This window comes from Bos indicus, chromosome 28 (genome assembly GCF_029378745.1).
Source record: "Bos indicus isolate NIAB-ARS_2022 breed Sahiwal x Tharparkar chromosome 28, NIAB-ARS_B.indTharparkar_mat_pri_1.0, whole genome shotgun sequence".
NCBI lineage: Eukaryota > Metazoa > Chordata > Mammalia > Artiodactyla > Bovidae > Bos > Bos indicus.
Window position 1 is genome coordinate 29,500,776 of NC_091787.1, and position 26,033 is coordinate 29,526,808.

General features: G+C 34.4%; 1 protein-coding gene across 7 annotated transcripts in view; it reads right to left on the reverse strand.

The window, feature by feature from the left end:
• Positions 1-147: 147 nt before the first annotated feature.
• PPP3CB (protein phosphatase 3 catalytic subunit beta) overlaps positions 148-26,033 on the reverse strand; it is a 47,919-nt gene continuing 22,033 nt past the window's right edge. The window contains exons 9-15 of one of the 7 annotated variants that reach the window (XM_070781931.1): positions 23,593-23,718; positions 16,267-16,344; positions 10,985-11,011; positions 8,841-8,922; positions 8,005-8,102; positions 3,163-3,192; positions 148-1,760 (exon numbers count right to left, since the gene is read on the reverse strand). In XM_070781931.1, coding sequence (XP_070638032.1) covers positions 1,582-1,760; positions 3,163-3,192; positions 8,005-8,102; positions 8,841-8,922; positions 10,985-11,011; positions 16,267-16,344; positions 23,593-23,718 — 620 coding nt within the window. In that variant the 3' untranslated portion in view covers positions 148-1,581. Of the gene's footprint in view, positions 1,761-3,162; positions 3,193-8,004; positions 8,103-8,840; positions 8,926-10,984; positions 11,012-16,266; positions 16,345-23,592; positions 23,719-26,033 lie in introns of all 7 variants that reach the window. The other 6 variants (XM_070781930.1, XM_070781934.1, XM_070781932.1 and 3 more) reach the window with 6 other exon arrangements.

The window sequence follows — 26,033 nt, forward strand, 5'->3', positions numbered from 1 at the left end:
CAAGAATTTAATTAATCAAATTAGCATTAACTATCCAGGAGATAATTTTCTCTTAAGGATATATCCCAATTCTATTAACTGGATTTTCTGATTTGCAGGAGAAGGTCAAATCAGACTATATCTTCCAAATAAAACCCAACACAGAGATAGGAGCAGCGGCCCATGCATGGAATTTATTGTGTGCTACTGTTTATAAAATACTCGAATAGTCCTGCACATGCATAATATTTCCAACTTAGACAGGAGACCATACAGGGTGCACTTTCTGGCAAACAAACAATAGATGGTTCCGCTGCCTGGAGCTCTGAGTTGTATTCCAGGGCATGAGGGAAGCAAGCCACCAAAGTAAAGGTAAATACCAAACTGCAGTGGCAGTCAATACAGGTCAGTAATTGTGTAAAATTAGCACATGGTTCCATTTAGTTTACCCAAGCAGTACTGTAACTATCAAAAGAAAATGTTCAACATGCAGTCTTGACTCTTATGCTTCCACTAACATCTGAATGACTGAACAGAACCATTGCTTCTATGCTGCACTGTGTAATCAAAACACTTCCAGAACATTTTAAAATTTCCTTTGCATCAAAACATAAAATGATAGAAAGCCAGCAGTAAATCACCCTGGTGGCTGTATAAGCAACTTGAGTACTCACAATAAACTAAAATTTCTCATAACATCTAGGTAACCTATACATGTCGTACCTGTACATCATAGGTCTATATATTAAATATCTGCAAAATTAAAACATGCATACACAAAATACGTCAAGTTTTACAGACATGATTTGAATTAAAATTACTTTGACAATGTACAAACTTCTTTTTAAAGTACCTTAAATGAGTAATTCTGTAATTCTTCATAATTCTGAAATTTAGAGATTTTCTTCTTAAATCTGTGGGGTTTAAATCTCAAAAGATCTGGGCAAGAAAGATTCTAAATTAGTTTTTGGATTTGGATTCAAGTAAGAGAGTCTGCCTAGAAACAGGTTATGCATTCATAATTGAAAAAAACCAAGACTATATTACAGAATTAGCCACATTTAAGAACTATAGACCTGAGGTCAGCATTTTATTTAAATGCCAACTGGGTTTCTCAGCATTTTGCCCATAATTCAAAATACAGCTTAGTAACCTCGGAAATGTATTTTAAGACCATGCTAATTCATCCTTTAAAGACATTTCATGGAAAAAAAAAAGTCCACATTAGCTCTTAGGATTGTATTTGAAGTAATGGTTGAAAAACAAAATCTAATTCTACTGAGGGGAAAAAGAAATCTCATTTGTAAACGTAAATGTGTGAACCACAAGCATAAATGGAGGTGTAGTCGCCCTCCACTGGAAATTGCCCCAAGCCCCTTGCTCACTGCTCTCCACCTTGGCAGCGATGACCCAATCTTATCAGTTAGCACATGTCCCAGGGCCCTCAAGCCTCCATCCAGGAAGGGGGCTGGGGTCTCAAAAGCACAATGGTTTCTCCAGAGGGACTGTGACATTTACAGTCAGCTTGGCCGACCCCTCCAGTTCCTCGGGTGATCTGTCCATTTGGGGCCCGAGATGTGAGAGTCCCTGGGAAGCCGTGGGTCACTGGGCACCATGGTTGCCAGTCCCGTGGTTCTCAGTGGCATGTGCGGTGTTCAGAGAATTGAAACCATCTTGCTGTACAGCATCTTTCCGGGGTGGCATTCTCTCATTGATCCTATCCAAACCCTTTGCCTCTTCAAAACTGCAGATTCTATGTGGTGGAGAGAATCCTCGTATTGCTTAACAAAATGCAAATTTGATAAGTCAGTAATTGAAAACATTTCTGAGATTTCAAAAACATAATTAATGATTTTTAAGAAGAAAGAAATTAGTTGTACATAGCAACATTTAAACTGTACTGTAACTGAAGCCTATCCCCATTCCAGATTTCCCCTTAAAATATGAAACATTTAAACCTAAATATAAACATGATAGCTTCATAGATGGCAAGTGTTAGCATAGCCTTAAAAAAACAAGACACAAAAATAGCCCTCTCCTGACCCTGAGATCAGGCAATGGTCTCAGGGTCTCAACCTGACTCCTACTTCATCAATTATCTCCTACCTCAGGCTCTAAAATCAACAGTGGCTATCACAGTAAGACAGCAACAAGAGTAGGGGCAAGTGAGGAGGCTAAACGAATTAATCCTTCACATACAAATCTGTACCAAGAACATGGGAGTAGAAAAGAAATAAAGCTAAAATTTAGCAATTAGAACTACCTTGGAGGACAAGGTATCATCACTCCATCACCACCAATATGAAATGAAAAAGGTGGGAAATGCCTCCAGGAGGTAGATCTGTGTTTGTAGGTAACAAAAAGTATTTAGAGTTCCATATTTAGGAGATGCTTTCCCTAATTCACTAGCTATTCATTGCCTATTTTTTGGAAACCTAAATCAAAACAGACAGCAATCCTCCTTCAACTGGTATGGTTTCTTATTCACTTCATCTGGAGTGATGTATCCTCTATTATTAAAATGTGCGTAGAAAAGATTTCCATACTATTGATTATGATCTAGTTGCTTCAATATGCAATCCCTGAGACTCAAAAGTCTGTGCATGTGAACCAAATAAATGGTTGGGGCAGCAAAGCTTTCAGCAACGTGTAATACCAAGTCAATACAGGATACACATGAATATACTATTACCAGCAAACAACAGCCCAAACTGCAGCACAAAATCATAGTGACAGCTCCTGCACTCTCAAGGGAATTACTGAAAATGACTTCATCATTTTTTTATCACGAGAATACCAAACCTGTATCTAGAGAGGATTTCACTCAAGAATATAAAAATGTGAGTAGCAAAGAATCATGCAAAATATGGAACAGGTCTTTATTTGCAACTATAAATGCTATAATATTATAGCATAACATGCTATACTCTAAAGAATTCTGAAACATTAAATGCTGGTCTCATTACTATACTAGAAAAGGGAAAAAACCAAATTGTCACTATGAATATCAGTCCTTGTGATTTTAAAAAAAAGGAAGAAGAAGATATGACTGTTAAACTTGAGTCAGTGAGTATGATTCATCTTGGGCTGTGCAAGCTAGAAGTAAGACACACCCATAGGACATTCTCTGATGCCCACCCACACACCACAGATCTCTGCCCAGCGCAAGGACTCTGATCGTACCTTTTTCAGCCTCAATAGCCTCAACTGTGGCTGTACAGAAGTGAGCAGAGGCATGCAAAATGAATGAGAGAGATGAGAAGGGTCATATTGTACAGCAGAAAAGGCAATGATCACTTAAAAAATATAACAGTACCCCATACTACATCATCATTTACAATTTAACATATATAGTACCCATATTAGAGAACCCCATCCAATCCCCCAATTCCTGACACAGCACAGTTTACACACAGCACTAAGACACCATCGCTCAATGCACAGAACACATAGACCTATTATAAACACAGACACCTCAGCATCCATGCAAATGCTAGTATTAAAATTATCCATCTTGAATTCAGTATTTTGATGGCCTTAGAATTTTTCAATATGTTTATTATATCACATCCATAACAATTGCAAGGAAATCTCTAGGATGAAATTATGAAATTCTCTAGGGTGAAACCAAGATAGTAGAATTGTAGCAGAGCAAATAGAAGGAAATTCTTTTCTTTCATTTCTAACTGAAATAATACTTATCACCAGTTGGTTCCCTAAGATATAAACTAGAAGGAGTTTAGCAATGCTTTTCCTGTCACTTCTAATTCATAGAGAGAAGCAAAAGCTGCAGAAGTTGCTATGTTCAGAGGACAATGAAATAAAATTTGTGGGCAGTAAACTTGGTAAGTTACACCAACTAGAACAATTTTGTAGTCCTATCCTTTATGGGTAATCTAAAAGGACTCCGCTCATCTACTAGGATTTTCCTTTCTATTCTAACACTGGTGTTCCAAATATCTAAAGATATTAACATAATAGCCTTAAAAAAAAATCCATATATGTTCAGTGTATCATGAACCCAAATCTGCCTCAGATAATAAGAGCCTGCATTCTTAAGTGAAGATAAAAAGGCTACTGAGCATCTATCTTTTCAAGCCCATCTACCAACTAGAGAGGAATCAAGAGATAGAACTGAGGTCTTTCAGGCAATTAAATCCTAATCATTTCATGATATGGACATACATATAAGTCATATAAACAAAAAATGCATTCCTGATATAGCCTATCTCTGGCCTATTTAGAGAATTTCAACATATTTAGTCATATATTTTTTGTAGGCAAAGATTCTTTGGGCTCAATTCTGGGTTCAAACTGTATGAAGCACTCACATTGAAGACCAGGACCAAAAACTGCAGAAGACAATATTGTCTGATAATATTGCCAAGTCTTAATTCTTCACTTTACCCAAAGTATACAAACTCAGAATATTTAACAATAATGTCCATCCCTTCTATTTTGCTTCTTCTACAAGAAGGTCAATTAGAACAATTATTCCTAAAATGACCTTTTAGCAGTATACATGATTTAAAAATGATAAATTTTATCCAAAGCAGTTATTAATATGAAAGGACACTGATAAATCTAAGGAATTAAAGAAAGCTAAATTAGATAAGTTTGTAGATCTCAATCAGATAGTAAATTGGGGACTCCCCAAAAGAAATATGAACACTGAGTAAAGGAAGAATTTTTCTTAACTGTTAAATCATATTACAAATTAAAGCAGATATACTTAACTGTATACCCACTGTACACATCATCACTTAAAAAATCTAGCCTTGTATGCTTGTAAAATACTCTTATAATTTGTCCACACGGAAAACTGGTATAAGTGACCCACCTCTACTGGATCATCCCTGGAATTCCTATTCTTCAAAACATGGACTATTTTCTTTATAATTTACAAATTAATTGGGAAAATAAGATGCCTACCAGAATGTATGCTTTAAAGAGCTTGTGGTAACAGAAATGACTTTACATGAAATATTTCATAATTTCTATTATATACAGTAATAAATTAAAGAACTGATATTACTATAAGAATTGGTATCTATTTGGGTATATCAATAGTTTAAAAAGTCTGTTAAAATTTTTTCAAATTATAAAATTTGACAATATACTTTTGTGGGCTTTTAATTTTATATGTAAAAGCATTTTCTAGGTCAATTTATATTCTTTGCTCTTTCCCAAGGCCTCTAAATGCTTCTAAATCCTTCTCAGAACACAAAATATACATCACACTCAAAACTGCACACCATGTCAAGCTTGAATGCTTAGAATTCAAAGATCATTTGAAGCTTACACATTAAGCTGGAAAGAAAGAAATCTGATAATTTCAAAATTCAATCTGAAAAGCACTAATTTTCCTCAATTTTTTTCAATTTTACAGGGCATCTTGACATGGCCTTAGTAAGTTTGGATACAATGCTATTTCAAACTGTGTTCCTCAGTACTACACAGAGTAAGTGATCAAGAGGAAATGACCTTACTATAACATAGATGGTCACATATTTTCTCATATAGTTCCTAGTGAAGGCAGCATTAGGCTAGCTCCCAAACTCCCAGAAGAAAATCAACATAAAATATGATTAACAAATCCTACTCCGATAGTTAGGCAGTCTGTAAAACACTTGAAAAATACTATAAATTAACTGTAATGTTATTGATAAGACAATTTCAATTTTCTGACAACAGGAAAGAGGTCTCAGAATTTTAAAACTTTCTTCTTGCAATACTTAGCTCTCCATTATTCACATAAGGGGTCATCATGTCTATTAAAAATTTTAAATGTTACATAAATTTATAAAAATCACACAGGCGATATGAGTTTTGTTGTTTCAAAATGGGTCTACTCATGCTAGAGAAATTACTTCAATCAAATACTTAAACCACACTATCAAGATCCATTGCTGGCAGAGCTGTAGAGCTATCTAGTCTCCTAAACTAGACCCCTTAAGCTCAGCACTATCCAGTAACTCACTCCATGCCAGGAATAGACAGTCTCTCAGTAAAGCCGTCTTTCAATCCTTCCCTGCAGTTGGGGGTGATTTCAAAGTTGGAAGACTGAGCTTCAGGCTGCATGCAAATTACGATGAACAGAAGTGCTGAGCTATCAGCAAAGCCTGTAATTAGCAGGTGCCAATTACGAAATCTGAAAGGTTTGTTGTGGATACAACATAAAAGTAATATTATACCCAAGGATAACTGAGAGATGACTGTAGTTTAGATTTAAGTATGAGACCCTTCTGGGTTTTTTTTTTCCCTTTTCTGAATAAACAGGAAGAAGTGTAGAACAATTTTCAAGCTATTGAAATTCATCCTTTTCTATTACTCGATTTATTGAATGTTTAAGATCTTAATTTGTTTTAATGAAATTCTTTTCAGCTAATTTTCCTAATGCTTACAACATAATAAGAAAAATGAAAGGCAAGAAATATAAAGAGAATCAAAGTACATTTTTTTAAATAAAAAAAAGAAACTTTGTTCAAAATGAAAATTTGAAGTTATAATTTCAAAACATACTTGTATATCTCACATATACCAGTGGTGGTAGCAGACAACACAATAACATATAAATAGAACATGTATAGGCTACAAGTAGAAATTATTTGTCTACAGAAAAAAATTCTTTTTATTTATTTATTTAAGCATTTATTATGAGACTAAGTGAAATGAAATTACGAGAAGTCAATCTAATTTAAATTTATTGAAAAATGAAAATTAAAACTTTCCTGTTTTTTTGCCTTAAAAAATTGACTAACTATGATACCAAAAAGATACTGTCAATCATGACTAAGGAAAACATCAGATCTGTTGCTTCTTGTCTTAATACAACAATGACCCTTGGAGGGCTGTGGTTACAATAAAACATAAAGTAAGGCTTTACATATCACATTTTCTGCTTTCCAACCAAAAAGGAAAGAAATCTAGACTTGGAGTTACTGTGTATAGACTATAACATTCATATCACTTTCTTCTATTTAATCTGTAATGGGCTTTCAGAAAGTCAACTCAGTATTTACACAAATATTTACGCCAAAAAAACTTGTTTTCTTAGTATAAAATATTCAATGAGCCAGATTACAGGAATGCTTTACGTATAATTCTTTTTATTTTCATGCAAAATAAAGGCACACTTAATAACACCCTTTCAATTTTGACTTACAAGATTTAAATTCAACCCCTTATAACAATGACTTAATATCTAATGTTACATTCACGTTTAGAATGCACAAAGCACAGCAACAAATGCAGCAAACCTTAAAACAAGGCGCTACAAAGTTGCCTCTACATCAAGACAGATAAAGTGCCTGATAGAGTAATTTAATTTAACATACTTTTACAGACATACAGCTAACCTAAAGAAAGACAGACAGATTTAGGAAAGCAGCTACATCTGCAGAGGAAGGAAACAGCATGTTACAGACAGTCAATTATACATAGAACATTTGACAAACACCACAGAAAACAAACTTTGGCATCATTTCCCAGGGTACAAAACCTTGCACAAATGTTTTGGCAAGTGAAGTGCATAAGTAATGTTCTGGGGCTCAGGCAGATTGTTAATTCTAAAATTAACATCTGAAAATATAAGCATAGTCTAATACAATTACATAAATTAAAAAGATAAAAAATAAGAAACTTGGAATTACATTTCCATTTTAAGTAATATGAATATCCTGATTCACATTCTGAAACTGAGGCTTTAAAAGGAAAAGGGTGCATTAGACAAACGAATAAATATTTTAGACATTATGATATGAGTTACTCCCATATCATTTCATGAAAAGCTGAGAGACTGATCATTATTTTCAATTGAAAAGAATACTGATTCTATCAATTTTCTGCCCTGGTCAGGTTCTTAATCAGATATTACCTATCATACAGTATTCTGTTTGTGTCAGCTGCTGAGACAAGAACTAAAAAGCAGAAAGAATTCCCTGCATGCATTATGTGTATTGTTAGCAAAAGAGTGAGGTGTGCCCCAGTCCATCTGAGGCACAGCAAGTTGCATAACATCATTACCACTTTGCAGGGTCTGCCGTCCTCCAGCCAACACTCCACTAGGCAACATCCCTGTGGGAGTCAGGCCCTTGAGTGTCAGCACACTTTCACTCTCCTCCCTACAGCAGAGAGATATAACAAAGATCAGAGACTTCCAACGAGTTCCTAGTTAAAAAGAGGGAATGGGGCCCAGATGAAGGCCATGCATATAACTCATGACATTTGCTGCTACTACCATATTTTCCTCAATTCCAAGATACACATTTTTCCACATTCTAAATGTTTCAGATATGAGGGTATGATGTACAACTGAGACATTTATTGTTTCTCCTGAAAAGTTTATTATATGAGATTCATCAGCAACAGGTATCATAAAATTGAAAAAATATGGGATTTCATATGCTTTAAAGATAAAATGTCTGATATAAGCAGTTTTGCAAACAACTTTTTAAGGACTGACTCATTCGCATGCACTCTTAAACCTGGTCTTCCTGAATTAACCCCAGGAAGACAATTTGGGGCTCCAGCATAAAGGAGTTCCTTTATAGATAAGCAAGTTCATCAGGATCACTCTAAAAAGTGCCCCTGCCTTATTCTGCACTAATCTTCAAGGTACAGATTTACTACTTTCATCACAGAAGGATAAGAGATACCAAAGGTGAGAAATAACAATCAAGGGGTCAAAAATGCTAATTTCAAAGAGATTTGTGTTACCATTTGCAACACATAAATATACAACTTCTTTACAGAAAGACTGCTACTATATTGTTTTTAGATATCAAACAGGACACTGTGTGTAGTAAAGCACAATAAAAGTGATTTCTGTAAAACAAATCAGTGGGAAAATGTATCATTACCTGAGAACAGAGAAGACCCTTGCCATCTTGCCAATTGCTCGAATTTTGTTTCTTATGATTTCTTTCCGGGCTGCAGCTGAACCTACTTTCAATGGAATAAATAGAAAGAAAGACTCAAGTTTAGGGCATCCATACTTATATCATCTTATCAGCCTGTTTCACGGTCATCTGAAACAACACCAAGCCCCCTAGCACCAGCTCACATGGAGACTAGATGAACTCATGCCAAAAAGCTTCCCCTTCAATGTTTAGCTCACCACTGGTCTAATATTGGGATCTGATACAGATACAAATGAAAAGTAATCCACAACTTTGACTCTCACACTACTGACTAATGAGTAAAAGAGCGATGGAAAAGAAACTAGAGTCCAACCTATACCACAAACCAGAGGACAAAAAAATGGTAACATTCCTACAGTCTGTCTAACTTTCATGAGAGCCTACAGCATGCAGACTAACAGACTAGAATTGGTAACAGCCTACAGCCTTCTGCTTGGTTAACATAAAAGCCTTTGACATGCAGGCTCGAAATATGCCATTATACTATGACAAAAGAAGCTCCCTTGCTCAAATTTGGTCAGAAAATGTGATATGAAGTGACTACTGGGCAGGTGACCCAGAACTAAGGACCATACCCACATTTCAACAATGTACATCTCAACTTCATGGACTAGAAGTCCTTTAAGGTCATGCAAATACATACAAGCTTTTACATCCCTAGGTGAGTTTGACATAAGGAGAGTGACAATGAGAAAAGACTCCCAAAAAACATGGCTAAAAAATCACTAATGCTTCATCTCCAAAGGGTTAGCTGTACTGCCTATCACTGATACAGAAGAGAATATATCAAAATAACTGAATATATGCCTGAAAAAAAGACTCAAAGGTTGTTATCTTCCTTCCCTTGGCCTCCAGAAAGAACAACAATCTCCGTCCTGTTATCTCATATATAGCAACTAGAATCACTCTGACCCAAGAGTGTGGTTCCTTAGAATTGTGCTTCAACATGATGACAACGCACATATGGAAGCACCATAGTTGAGGAGAAGGTTAAGGAAAGGCTAAGACACTAGACCAAAAGGGGCCTTAGGTATATGGAGGTCTGGACAACCACCAGTCTTTTGAGCTACAGTATCTCATTTAAAATTAAAGCAGTCCACAAGCACATATAATTAAAAACTAAGATGATGACTGGACTTTACTGTAAGTAAACAGAAAAAGAAATCCAATTTCAAAGATGAAAACAAAGGACATATTTTAGAGAAAACAGGTTGCACAACCATGTTTATGATGCTCTCAGGGTAATAGTATGAGCAATGAAGCTACAGCTTTTACAAATCCGAAATTGTGTGGGTACCATGGTATTATACAGGTATTTTTAAAATGCCAAAAAATTACTTAAAGTTTCAAAATCATAGAATATTAGAATTTGAAGAGACATTAGAGATACTGCAAAACTTAATTTCCTCATTTTATAGACAAAGAAACTAACTTTACTAAGTATCTTGTCCAAGGACATAAGGATAAATCTGATTCTCTTCAAATAAATTAATATAGATACTTTATTTTAAAATTGATGGAGTTTTTAAAATAGCTAGACTGGAGGAGAGGAGTATGGGGATAGGGGAGGATGGCTGTAAGGAGATACATTCATATTTTCAGCTTTAATTATTATATCTATAAAACTGAATGATATGTAAACTATACTTAATTTCAAATTAAAAATTCACTGGAATATAAAAACACTTTACAAATCAGGATTTTAAATCAGTCTACAAACACATCATGCATAATATTAAAGTAAATGTCCACAGTAAAATTACTTTGGGGAGTAAGACAGACAATCAAACACCCCTAGTCATGCAGGGAAGAGTACAAAACATTACAAATAAGCAAAAGAATGAAATTTTAAAACAAGAGGAATGAAAAAGAGGGAAAAATATTTCCATGCACAGAAAGACAGATATCTTGGAATATGACTTCTAAAAACATCAAATTCTAACTTAGATTAAACTTAAACTAAATTTGCACAAGGCCCAGAGGACTCTGCATAAATATACTCAATGAATACACTAACTTACATGGACATGAGAATAACTTATGAAGTCATATTTCAAAACGATGTTACTCTGTCTGGTCTGTACCTTTTTTATTGCCATATATGAGCCGTTCTTCAGATGGAGAGTCCAGAAAAAAGGAAGTGAATGATGGAGAAAAGGTGGTTGAGACAAATAAAAAGATAGAGATTTAACTTGGCAGTGGTACTGAAGAATGAATGTAGAAAGAAAGGGAGAAAAATGAAGTCCCTCATACTTGAAATTTGAAAAATGTAGTACTGTAGATCTGGCAAATAAGGAGGGATGCCACTGGGTAGAGCTCTAAAGGAAAGATTTCTTAAAAGATATGTGTTCAGAAGAAATTATGGACAGAATGACTATAATATTTGATGAAAGTAGACAAATTAGGGACAGAAAAAAACACGTGAAAACACATAAGACTGATAAAAGACTGTGCTAACAACAATCGCACATTTATATTAATACCCCTAAGGAAATGTGTCACCCATGAAAGTATGTTAAGTGAAAGGTAATGACACAAATGAGATACAAACTCATGTGGTTCTTCAAGGACACCAAATCTGCAAAATCTGTAGCATACACAGAGAAATGTAGGTAACTTTATAAACTACCTTGGTGAAAAACCTTACCCACTCCCAATAAAGAAAAGGCAAAGCCTCCCACACTCCATTGTAACAAAAAGCCTGTAATTTCTTGAAATCAGAATTGTGGAACTTTTGCACATACTCAGGATCAACAGTATGTGCTATCTGTTCCCAATCCAATCTGGAAGTTTGAGGGACATCGTTTTACACAAATAGCAACAGACTGTTTCAATGTAAGTAATAGCTCTAAGAGTAGGCAGCAGAGATGTTTCATTTGAGCTTTCCATTGAAATGCTGATATACATGATTCCATTACGGGAAATGCAAAGTTTTAGCTTAGTAAAACTGTAACACATATAGGTTATCTATTTCCTTTACCAAACTTAAGACAAATATAACTGAAAGAAACAGTATTCATTCTAAATATCATAGAAATCAGTCTTCAAAAATTCCCTTAAATGATTACATAATACCTCTAAAAGGAATGCTATTGCCATATATTCCTTCAAATTTTTGCCTTCAAAAATAAACCCACAGGTATATTAAACAATACAGAATATCAAAGTCCATCACTTAAGAAGAAAGAGTCATTCCTTTGGCCAATTTCAGCCTTGAATATGCAAAAACTACTCTTTTCTTCCTCCCACTGGGAAATCTCCAATCCTATTTTTCCCCTTTCCCCATGGAAAAGCTAAACTCTTATTCTGCCTCCACAGCAATCCCCAACTCAGTAAGTTTTCTTCCTAAGTCAGGTTTCTCTGCAGGCTCAATCCACAGCATAGCTTCACTGCTGAGCAGGAAAAGGAGAAGGAGAGGACAGAAGGCACGTTATTGTGGTCAAAGGAAAGGAAAAAGATGGAGTTGAGGGGAAGAAATAAGGGAATATGAATAAGAAAGGGAAACAAATGTAGCTCCAGCAGCTCTTTTCCCAACCCACCCTAGTATCTATCCTAAACTCCCTTCCTTTCTTCCATTACTCAAGGTTCTTTCTCCTCCAAATCACTCTCGTTCCTAGACAAACTCCCAGATCCATATCCTCAAAATTTTCTTGGAGTCCCAACTCTTAATACTTGGTAGTGCAAAGGTGAAGCAATGTGAAGTAACTGCACCTGCTATGTTGGCAGTGAAGGGAGATCTATTTCTAGTATGCAAAGTTGGAACTCAGTGTATTTCCCCAGAGAAACACTGTCAAAAATGGTGCTTATGCTCAGACGCTTAGTCGTGTCTGACTCTTTGCGACCCTATGGACTGTAGCTCGCCAGGCTCCTCTGTCTATGGGATTTCCCAGGCAAGAATACTGGAGTGGGTTGCCATGCCTTCCTCCAGGGGATCTTGCAGACCCAGGGATCAAATCTGAGTCTCCTGCATTGGCAGGAGGATTCTTTACCACTAGCATCACCTGGAAAGCCCATAAATGATGCTTCCCAATTTTTAAAATTACTTGAAGAGTGAGGAAGAATTTTGATCCTCTCTATTCCCTCATATGGAAGAGAAGATTTTGAGAAGTTAGGTTACTTTCCTAAGATTACACAGCTAGTATAATGGTAGCACCAAGACATCTGAACCACTGATCCTTTTCACTAAACTACAGTGCCTTTTAATGATCAAATTTGATTCATCTCTGGAGTGTAAGAATGATATAACAAGTTGATAAATAAGTATAATTTTCATTGATAGAAAGAATATTGATAAGATGCATAAATTTCATTAGAAGGAATATAATAAAAATTTATATTTATTCTTGGTTGAATTCCCAAAAACAATTGTGTCTGCTGCTGCTGCTGCTGCTAAGTCACTTTAGTCGAGTCCAACTCTGTGCGACTCCATGGACGGCAGCCCACCAGGCTCCCCCATCCCTGGGATTCTCCAGGCAAGTACACTGGAGTGGGTTGCCATTTCCTTCTCCAATGCGTGAAAGCGAAAAGTGAAAGTGAAGTCAATCAGTCGTGTCCAACTCTTAGCAACCCCATGGACCGCAGCCTACCAGGCTCCTCCGTCCATGGATTTTCCAGGCAAGAGTACTGGAGTGGGGTGCCACTGCCCTCTCTGACAATTGTGTCTATCTTCATATAAATCATCAATATCTAAACCAAGTACTATATTAGACTTAACAGAGAAATGTTTTCCTTTTTATTATAGAAAGAGGACTCAAGGATCACCTGTCACTACTTCTATTTAACATTATTGATTCAAATTTTTTAAAAGAAATAAAAGATTAAAATGTAGAAAATAACAGTATCAGCCTTATGCAAATGACATTTTTTAAAGCTATGGAAAACAAAATAAAAATTATCGTAGGAAGTAATTCTGCTGATCCGACTTGTTGAACATAAGATAAACCCCAAAATATATAATTATACAGTTAGAAAATACATTAAGAGAGATACCAGTTGCAACAGTAATTAGAATACAAAATAGTGAAATATTAATTTAACTTGGTAATAACAAATTTTTTCAAAGAAAAAACACATAATTTTAAATACAATAATGATATACTGAATATATTAAAAGGAATAATTATAATAAATGAATTATATAGTGCAAAAAAATTTTATCTTAGTTTAGAAAATTATACATTATTTTTAAAAAACTTTCTAGATTCAGATATAGATGGAATGTAATGCCAATTAAAACTCCTACTATGAAAAAAAAAAACAAAACTCCTACTATGAAATGAAGAGCAGAAATCAATGAAATTCAAGCCAAGAAAATAACAGAGAAAAATCAACAAAATCAAATACTGGTTCTTTTAGAAGTAGAAATAAAAGTGATACACGTCCCCACCAACCAGGCTAAACAAGAAAATAAAGATTTTTTTGAAATTTATTTTTAGAAATAAAAAATCGGTTATAACTACTGAATCATGGATATCAAAATAATTATTAAAAATATTATGAACAATTAAAAAAAACTCTTACTAGATAGTTCACAGAATTTGATATTAACAAAAAAACTCTACTGAAAAAAAATTCATGGGATATGCACAAAAATTATTTCATTATATTATTGATCATTATATCAGTATCTATAACACTGTGAACTAAAATCTAAACCTAGAACTAATCTTACAACAATGGTAGCAGAACAGGGAAAATAAATATTTAATTAAAACTATAAAAATGCTATAGAAAAGACAGATGATGAAATATATTAGAACTAAAAACTTTTCTACAAAACATCAGATAGAGAGAATTAAAATAAGGAAAAATAAATATTACTCATTGAAGCTTATTACCCCCCCCCAAAAAGAACTAACATAAGTTAATTTATTTCAGTTAACGAAACTATAAGCCAGAGTAAAAGCACTCGCTGCCTGCCACCAACAGATGGCAACAGCAGACATGTGTATATAGTCACTCTGTACTTTGAACAAACAGAATTAAAACAGTTTAAGAACTGAACCTGTTTGTAAGTAAAGATATTTCTGGGAAAAAAAAAAAAAAAGCAAGGGGGAGAAATTGAACTAAAAAAAAAAAAGTAAAGATATTTCTAAATAGCTTTATTCAGATTTTACTTGTTAAGTGGTCACCTGAGAGGAAGTTTACACAGCTGGTAAAGCAGATTTCTTCCTTAGCATCATTAGAATTCAAACAAATATACATTAAACCAACGGTAACTTATTTCTAAGTAAAAATGACCAAAACCCAATTAGGTGGGCCTGTGAAAAAATAGGTCTATGGATTCATTGCTAGAAACACTTCATATTGGTCCAATTCTTATGTAATCTGGCAGTTCACAGCTAAAATAATGAAGCTAAAATTCTTCATACTCATTAACTCTGTAATTTTCCTCAAGAAATTTATTCTAAGAAGGAAAATTAAAACTATTATATGACTATGTTTATTGCATGCTATTCATAATAAAGATAATTTAAAGCAACCCAAATGCCAAACAACATAAGATTAACTACAAAGATTATGGTATAGTAATATATAAAAGTATGCAGGTGTATCATTTTAGCACTATGTAGACCATGTTTAATACATGAGAACATTTATATACTGATTAAAACTATGAAAAATATGCTGCAACAAAGATGTAAGGGGCAGATGGAAGGAAATAAAGAGTTTTCAGCTTATAAATTATTTATATTTTTTGTTTATCCAATTAATTAACGCAATAAATATTTAAGTTCTAAATAAAATCTTCAAAACATAAAAAGAAAAGTAATTTTGCTTCTATGTTGTAGTTTATACTATAAATGTCCATTAGATACACAGGCTGGCTGTCTTACATAAGAACTAATAACCATGCATAACTTTGTTTCTATTAAAAAAAAGGGCTTTCTGAATCTCCAACTAAACTAACAAGAGGTTTCTTAGAACATAACCACTCAAAATTGGGAACAGCTTATTTTGATTTTTGAAAAGAAGAAGTGACAACAACACTATGTATTCAGGTATGTTTCTGATGCACCAAGAATACAGTACCAATGCAACAAAAAGCATTTTTATCCTCCCTTCTCTAAGTAGTGTCCATATTCATGAAGAACCACATTCTTTTAGCACTTCAATTTTCTTTTCCTTCTGTTCTCTTTCAAATTTCCCCTTTCCCAAAATTCATTTTCTTCCCAGTATCAACAGAAAAAAAAAAATCACTAAAATTATTTTAAAGTCTTAAGTAGTATCTGAAAAAAGTGACTTGTCACTTATCAAATAGTATAGCCATTTGAGAGCAATGACTATAATTTACAAGAGTATATTGAAATTGGGCAGTTAAACAATACCATTTCACAATAAAAAACAGTAAAATAAATAGTCATACCATCAAACTGGTCTTCGCCTTCAGTCATAAGTTCATCATCAGAGCAAATACTCAGAACGTTTACCAACATTTCCGTCACTATTAAAAACAAATGTTACACATTAGCTGATTATATTCAACTCTCTATATGTATACAGAGCAACCATTTATAAAAATGATCAAATGATTTATAACACAAGATTAACACATTTAGATAGTAGAAATGATGGAATTAAAAAGCTATATGGGCTTTCAAATGTAAAGAAATCAAATGGCTAACAAGCCTGAGAGAGATTCTTTATGGAGCAAGTAATCAGGTCCCTTAGAGGGAAATAAAAAAAAAAAAGCAGCCCCCACAGGGATAAATACAGGGATGAATAACATCTAAACACATACATTAATTTTTCATTATGGATACATTAAGGAGTCAGAAAAAAAACAATGGCACAGTTTCATTGTTTCAAAAAGTTTTAGCATTCAATCTTTTAAAACTTGGCTCCAGCAATTCCCCTGAAACTTAATCTTAAGACTACTAATGACTATCTAACAACTAGAACCGACGGTTCTTTTTTAGGCTTAACTCTTCTTCATCATTTTGCCTTCTCTTTTCCCTTGGTTTCCAGGATTCTACTCTTCTGGTTTTTCTACCTTTTAGACATTTTTTTCCCCTGAATCTTCTTTTTATATGTTCAATCTCTCGGTGATTCCATCCATTCCTATATATTTTCAAGTATCACCTTTTGAGGATGATTCTGAAGTCTTTACTGCCGGTCTCTACCTCCCCTTAAATTTCTGGATTTCTTTGCTGGTTTTATTGTCAACTGTTTCACACTATCTGTATATTGTCTGTTTCCCCTACTAGAATGAAAGCTTCCTGAGTGCAAGGGGTTGTTCTGTTTACTCCTGCATCCCCAGAGCCATGCATATGAGAGGCATCCAGTAAATATATGACAAATGAGTAAATAAAAAAAGAAAGGTACAAGCAAACTTCAATTAATAAATAAAAATGTCTATTGAGTATTAGCCCCTGGATATCCTGACAACACCTGGAAATGAACACATTCAAAACAAAATTTAATACTGCCCCTATTGTTTCTCCTAATAAATATATTAATAGCATACTATATGCCAGGCACTGTGCTAAAGCTTTGGGATTCAGATAGAAAAGGTTCAGTCTTGATCCTCCAAAAGCTTACTAACTACTAAAGGACATATAGTTATAAATATATATATATACACAAACTATCACAAAAATGCGATGAGCACTATGCTCTAAGTATGCAGAGTTATGCACAAGATCTGCTGAAGAAAAGCAGGCTTTTGGTTTGGAATAGAAATTTGTCAGGTGGAAGTGGCAGATAAGGCATTCTAAACAGAAGTTAGAAAAAGTATGCAACAGTCAATAAATCAGTGGAATAAAATTAAGGAGTCCAGAAATAAAACAAGTCAGTGGGGAAAGAATAGTTTTTTCAACAAACGGTGCTGGGACAAGTGGATATCCACATACAAAAGGATGAAGTTGGATTCCCACTTTACAACACACACACACACACACACACACACACACAGAGTAAATCAAAAAGGATCAAGAACCTAAACGTAAAAGGTCAAACTATAAAATTTTTAGAAGAAAACACAGCGGCAAATCTTAATGAGCTTGGCAATAGTTTCTTAAATATAACACCAAAGCACAAGCAACAAAAGAAAAAATAAAGAGGACTTCATCAAAATTAAAGACGCTTGTGCTTCAAAGAATATCACCAGTAAAAAGATAATTCACAGGACAGGAGAAAATATTTGCAAATCATATATCTGATATGGGACTCACCTTTAAAATATACAAAGAACTCTTATAATTCAATAGTAAAAAGACAAATAATCCATTTAAAAATGAACATTTCTTAAAATAAGACATGCAAATGTCAAATAAGCACATAAAAATACACTCAATGTCATTATTAATTAGAGAAATGAGATACAATTTCATATCCAATATGATGGCTATAATAAAAAAAAAGATTTTAAAAAAGTATTGGCAAGTATAAGGAAAAACTAGAAACATTATACACTGCTGGTAGGATTATAAAATGGTATAGCTGCTTTGGAAAATAGTTTGGCAGATCCTCAAAAAGTCAGACATAGAGTTATCATATCATCCAGCAATGCTATTCTCAATTACATATCTAAGAAGAATGAAAACATATTGTATAGGAATATTCATCACAGCATTATTCATAGTAGTCAAAAAGTAAAGAGTACCAAATATCCATCAGCTGATGAATGGATAAACAAATTGTGGTATAGCCATACAGTAGAATATTATTTTGTCATAAAAAGGAATAATATATTGACTCAGGCTACAACATGGATAAACCTTAAAAATATTATGGAAAGAAGTCAGTCACAAAAGACTACATACTGCATGATTCCATTTATCTGAAATTTCCAGAACAGGCAAACCTGTGCAAACAGTAAGCGGACAAGTGGTTGCACAGGGCTGGAGAGAAGATATGGAGGGAACTGGGAACTGCTAACAGACACAAGGTTTCTTTGGGAGGATCAAGAAAATGTTTCAAAACTGATTGTTGTGACAGACACATAACTCTGAATATACTAAAAATCAGTGAAGTACACAATGGAAATAGGTTAATTGTATGGTATTTGAATTATACCTCAACAAAACTGTTATGAAAAAATAAAGAAAAAGTATTAAGGCATGAAACTTGAAAGAGCATATACATATAGTACATTCAGGAAGTTGGCTATGCTGTTTCATGGCTGGAACATAGAAAACGTGAAAAGAAAACAACAAAAAAATGAAACTCAAGAGAAACTAGGCAAGGTACAAAGACCTCATGTGACAGGTTAAGGTTTGAGAGTTACCAGGGTCATTTACGGTTACTAAATACTAGCTTCTACGTGTGTACTGCTTTCCATCTAGAAACTTTGCTGTGAAGGAAAGGCAAGAGAATCATAGCATAATAGTGGCCAATGAAAGATATCAGATAGGGGAAATGTTATTTTTTATTTAAAGATCAGATATATTTGAACAATTTACAAAAGAGCTTAGTAGAGAGAGTCTGAAGATATAGAACACCTAAGTAATAAAGTAAGTTTCCTGAAAAAGCAGGATAATGGAATATAAGAACAAGTTAGAAACAGTAGCCCTGGATTGAAGGGTCACATCTTCAACAGGCTAAGAATTCAAGATGAGTGCAGTTTATCAGGATTATCTAGTGGTTAGGAATTCATGTTTTCACTACCAAGAGTCAATCCCTAGTTGGGGAACTAAGATCCCCAAAAGCCATGCAGTATAGCACCCCCACCAAAAAAAGATGAGTGCAGTTTAGAAAGCAGGGGAACAGTAAGCAGAGAAAGCTTCCATAGATGGTATGTGTTTTCTCTGACAGTAAGGGAAGTGGCTAGAAAAAGAAAATGTTTAAGTTAAAAAAAAAGAATTTTAGAATACATCCTGGTGGCAATAAGTGGGGAAGGAGACTAGTGACATAAAGATGTTTGGGTACTACTGAGAGCGTAGCTAATGCTAGAAATCAAAGGGTGATACCAAATCATTGTTGTTGTTGTTTAGTCACTAAGTTGTGTCCAACTCTTTTGCAACCCCACAGACTATAGTCCACAAAGCTCCTCTGTCCATGGGATTTCCAAGGCAAGATTGGATTCCATTTCTTTCTCCAGGGGATCTTCCTAACCTAGGGATCAAACCCACATCTCCTGTACTGGAAGGCAGGTTCTTTATCACTAAGTCACCAGGGAAGACCCAAGGCGATATAAATATCTCCAGTAGCACTCTATATCCTAACTGTAAAAATGGAGAAAATGGATAGTTAGACTTTACTGGGGCTAAGATTCATAGGACAAAGTAGAAAAACAAGAGAGAAAAGAGTTTGGGAGTGTGTTAAGAAGAGAGAGAGGCAAAAGGGCATCAGATTAAAAAGAAAACAACAGGGTCAAAGGCCTAGCAATCCCAATGAAGACGAAGAGCAGCCTATAACTGAAGTGAGGGGTTGCTAGAATAACAGGAGTTCTCATCAGCGTGTGTTAATGGCACTATCATTATCACACTCAAAACATCCAAGCCAAATTCAATCATTCCCTCCTCTTAAACAAGCAATCTTGTTAAGTCTCACTGATTCTACTTTTACAGTTCTTGGAGTTCTCCCATGCTTTCCATTCCTGATGTTAACAGGGCTTCATTATGTTTCTGATTCCTGATGAAGTTTCATAACAGGTCTTCCAATCTCTAGTCTTTCTTCCAGTTCATTTCACCAGAGTAATTTTTCTAAATGACTATCATGATTATTTTCTGTTGCAGTTACATCCCACCATTTATCAAAGTTCCAGATTCTCTGTTTAAATGATCAAAATCCTCCTGATCTAATTTTGACTTTTCATTCTTTTTCTACTATTATCATTCTTTCTAATGTATGAAGAGGCTTCCCTGGTGGCTCAGATGGTAAAGAATCTGCCTGCAATGTGGGAGACCCAAGTTCAAATCCTGGGTTGGGAAGATCCCCTGGAGAAGGGAATGGCAATCCACTCCAGTATTCTTGCCTGGAGAATCCCAAGGACAAAGAAGCCTGGCAGGCTACAGTCCATGGGGTTGCAAAAAAGTCGGACACAACTAAGTGATGAACATTTCATTTCATCTTTCAAACATTACTTGCTAATCAAATTGAACTCCTAAACATTTGTCAGTGACCTTATTTCTTTCTTTCTGTCAGACTCAGCCTTGGGAAGTACCTTCTCCTAAAACTGTCTTGCTCACATCTACCTGCACAATTCCAACATTCTTTAAGCCCCAGTTCAAATGCTACTTTAATCTCTCAGATAGAATCTCCTTCTCCTGTTAATTCCAAAAAAAATCTGGTAAATGAACAAATCTTACATATATGACCTTCTATGGCAGATCACACCATACTGGATTCTCTGAAACAGAGGTTCTTAAATTGCGGCCAATAAACCTGATGGCATTACCAATTCGCTTCAGATCTATGAGCATCCTCAAAATGTTACATATGTAAAGATTATACATGTATTTCATACATGAAATTTTCTGGGCGGTGTAAAAGTCTCTAACTTTCACCACGTTCTCAAAAGGGTTTTAATCTTATCTCTGAGATTCATTCTATAATATTTATACATACAAAAAATAACAGCTGAGATCTGATTCAAAACAATTGAGGTGTGGGATAGGGAGCAGTGGATGGGGATATAAATGACACAGTATTGGCCATGATTTGATAACTGTCAAAGCTGAATAATTGGCACATAGTAATTCATCATATTATTCGCTCTACCTTTTATATGCTGCAAGTTTTATAACATAAGATTTTTTAAAAATGAAGTAAAAAGTCCACAAAAGGTTAAAAAACTACTTTCACCTAACTTTGGGATTAAACCAGCCTTCAAGGAAGCCTCTGGCTAGGTTAGTTGCCTCCCAGGGACTAGATCAGAGTCAAACTGGTTTTCTCAATGTGGAATCCAATGAAGAGTCATTTGCAGATTTTCACACCAAAAGAAAATTTTCATTAGAATGAAGAAGTAAATAGGCTATTTAAACAGCTAACGTGTATTAAAATGGAAAAATATGCAAAGAGTTTAAGAAAATTTTCTTACTGTGTTCAACACTGGTTAGAATTCTATTTGTGTATAATGTTCAAATCTGAAATTCTGATTTTAGAAAGATATGAATAATTTAGAGAAGATCCACAGAAAAACAACAAAAATGGTCAGATAGTTTGAATACTTCCTCACAATAGCTAAGATGATATAGAGTGGCAAAAAAGAACAAAAGATCACTTTGTAGCAGACTTCAAATACAGGATCACTGAAAGAAATCCACTTTCACTTCTGAGAGAGCCACAGAAACTAGATTAAGTTTTCTCATCTCTCAAAAGGAGTTAGACTACATGATTGTGATCACTAAGAGATCTAAAATTCTATCTAAAACCAGGGCAAAAATCAGATGCCCTGGTTTTTGACAGGTGCATTAGCTGAGAAAACCTATTAACTTCTCTTTGTTTGAATACTCATAGCATAAACATTTAGATTAGATATAACGAACTACTTCCTTTTTCGTGGAGGCATCAGAAAATCAAATTAGAAATATCCGTTTTCCTCCTACTTATCTTCCCTGCTTTCCCCACCCCCCATCCCACTCATACTACGTTAAAACAGTTGTGTTGCAGTCTAGCCTGGAGGCAGGAGAATAAACAAGATGAATTCTTAAATTCCCTTTAGCCTGATGAGGCTATGATTGAACTATTTCTCATATACCAAAGATAGAAGGTTATAAGTGTAATGCATCCCTTGCACCTAAGCCCTTTACTGGCCCCCTTCTCAATTGCTAAAGTGGGTAATTCTATCTCCATATTAATGCTGACCTACGGAGTAACTGATGAAGCCCAAAGGGAATCTGCAAAAAACCTGTTGAACATACAGTTTAAGTAGTAACTCTGAATTTTAGAACCAAAAATGCCTTGGCAGAAGTAACATATCTCAGGCAGAAAGGAACATTTTGTAACATAGAAGAGGTGAGAAAAAATAGAGAGGGATATAGAACAAAATGTTTTACAATCATATCTATACTCTAATACTCATATTCCACATATGGAAACTGAGGTATTGCCTCATCGGAAAATTAACGCTAAAATGGAAAAAGAAGAATGTGATAAAGTAAGGAAGTCTTAAGAACTCTACAGAACTAAAATAAAAAACAAAAATAAAACCTCTTAAATAGTATTTATGCTTTTTTAAGCCTATTAAGTACATACTAATAGGAATCTCTAAATTATCAGGAAACCATTACCACTAAAATTATATACATATAACATATTGCTCCATATAGGAGAAGAAATATTAGGTCAGAACCTGAATTTCTCTTTATCATTTCTGACAGTACAGAGCTGCTACAAAATGACTAATACTGCCCCAAATGAAGGCTATTAAATTCTCCCATGAATTGCCATGACATCCCCAAGAGTGATGTTAAAATATGCAAAAGCGTCAGTTCCAAAGCAAAGCCATCTCTCCATTCCTTCATAAAAGATTTAAGCTAAAGAAAAAAAGAAAGAAAACCCAACAGCTGAAGACAACATCAGGCTATTTATAAGTCTTCTCCCAGTCCCCCAGATACCCTCACATGGGGGCTGTAAACAGCTAACTCAAATATCTTTGAGGCTCTCATATCCACACCCACTGACACAAGCAGAGCTGTATCCACAGTGAAACTAGACTTCAGCTCCCTTTAGCAAGTAGTATGTGCCTGCAATAGTAAACTGGAATAAATATAACAGTATAACAACTTTTTTAAAACAAAAATCATACCTTTTTCTCCAACAAACGGTAAAGACCATGTGAAAACATCCATAAAATTGGGCAACCAATAAGGATGTGGAGAACAGTTAAACTGTCGAATATTCATCACATTATTTTCATACTTTAATACAGCAGCTGCAAGATAAGTTTGAATGTCAATGTAACAATTTGTCTTTAGCCCCAAAAGTCTAAAACACATAAAAGCAGAAAAAATATCTTTTAAGGTGGGTGGGAAGTCAAGGGGTGAGTGGAATGAAGGGTAGTAGAGAGGTAGGAACTAATTTTTAGTAGTAATACACTTTTTGCTTCCAACACAGTTTTATGTAGAACATAGATATTTACTTGTCATTATTAATGAAATTCCCAATCTTTCTAGAATGCTTGTTATACTTTATAATCCAATACAAATAATCCAACATGCACGTTTACTAAATCCAAAATTGTGAGAACTCAGTTTTTTTGAGGAAACACAGAACAGCAATGAGCAATTTTCTAGGTCTAAGAGTTCATACAAGTTGGAGGAATTTAAGAGGGTTCTTTTTAGTTGCAGGCAACCTGAAAAGGACAGCTAAATGGAAATAAAGCAAGAAAAAAAAAAAACACAGAGAAGAAAAAGAAACATTTGGAACATTTTATTTATGAATACAGGAATGTACTTATTTCATGTATTAAAAGAAATCAAGTGAAACTACTACAAAGGAATATTTCACTTCATTTAGGAAAAAATTCCATTAAAATACCAAAAGAGAAAAACTCAAAGTAACATACTCATCTCAATTTCAAGTATCTTTCTAAAGCTTCGTAAGTTGATATAAATAATACCTTAAATTAACCTGATAAAGATTTCAGGCACTGGTTACATTATTTTATGGAACATTGGATTAATGGGCTAGATTCTAATCTAAACTACAGTATATACCATATGTGTAATAGTAAATTATTTAACTAATCTGTTTCTCATTTATAAAACATCCTGCCTATCTCAGAAGTTTAAGGTCAGAGAATATAGTTCACGTGAAACTACAAAAAAGTATAAAATGTTTGGCAGATACTATAATAGTTATGTGCTTACTTTTTTTTAATTTAATGTAAAGCACTGAAATGTATGTATTAAATTCCATGATTTGGGATTCTAGCTGATGTAGAGTTTTGTTTCTCTGATGAAATTCCCATGAAATAAATGTATTTCAAATTTAGCCTCAGAAATTAAGGACTGATACCAAGCTTTTAATTTAAAAAAAGAGAAAGATAAAGAATCTAGAAAATTGCCCTATAGATGGAATGAAACATTATGAACACGTCCTGTACCATGTAAGCACTCAAATCATTAACACCATGTACAGAATTGGCACTATCAAGAGACATTTGATTTTGACAAGACAGATTGAATGGTTTGAGTTTCTTTTTGGAGTACTAAGAAAAGTATCCCTTAATCTCCTGAGTTAAACTCACAAAGGACAACCAGTATGGCAGTAATCAACTGACCACTGAACACCAGTTCCTTTAATACTAACAAAGGGAGGTTACAGGTACAAAGTTAAATGTAACAAATCAATTCGGAGAATGGAGTCCAAACTTAGATGTATTTTTCTTTAAAAATGAAGGCTTGCTTCATTAGGTACCTTTATAGAAGTTTCAAAATTTATAAAACAAGATATAATTTAAATGATTATCTTAGCACTGGTATAATCCTTGGAGGCATTATAGTTTCTAAAGACCACCAACTCGGGTAATCTCAATGGTATGGTTGTTTTGGTGATTAATATAGTATGGAGTTCTTACAACATACCCTGTATCCAAGCTATTTGATAGCCTGCTACTGCTACTATCTGACCTCAGGTAAATGTTTTAACCTTTTAACTATCACCTATAATCTTCCAAAAACTCTATTTTGCTCCTCTTTTGAACTCACACCACAAACCCGTATTTAGCAATGACCTCATTAAATGTACTTTAAAAAATCTTTAACCCTCTGTTCTTTACTCCTGGCACAACCACTCCTGTCTGACCTTGGGAACTATGGCATAGTCAACTGAATTTCTGACATGTCAAGACAGAATAGGAGCTGGCTTCTGGATTTCCTCTTCTGAAAATGTGAACTGCCTAAACATACTCAAGCTCATCTTCAATGTCCTTGGCACACACTTAACTAGATTAAGATCCTTTGGTATTATCTCTCAGTGAATTATGTTCCAAGTTAAAGGAAACCCAGTTGTTACAGACAGATTAAATTTGGAGGGAAGGAGATGGAATATAAACCACTAGAAAAGAAGGTAAATTACAAAGACATAAGAAAAAAAGGAAGAAAGAGCAGTAAAAAGAAAGGAAAGGGGAGACTGTCTTCCTGAAAGAAGGTCGGATTGAATTAAATAAAGGTTCAATTACAAATCATCATGGGGCAGTGGATATAAAAGTAGAGAATAAGAAAGGAAAAGAAAACCTACATCAGT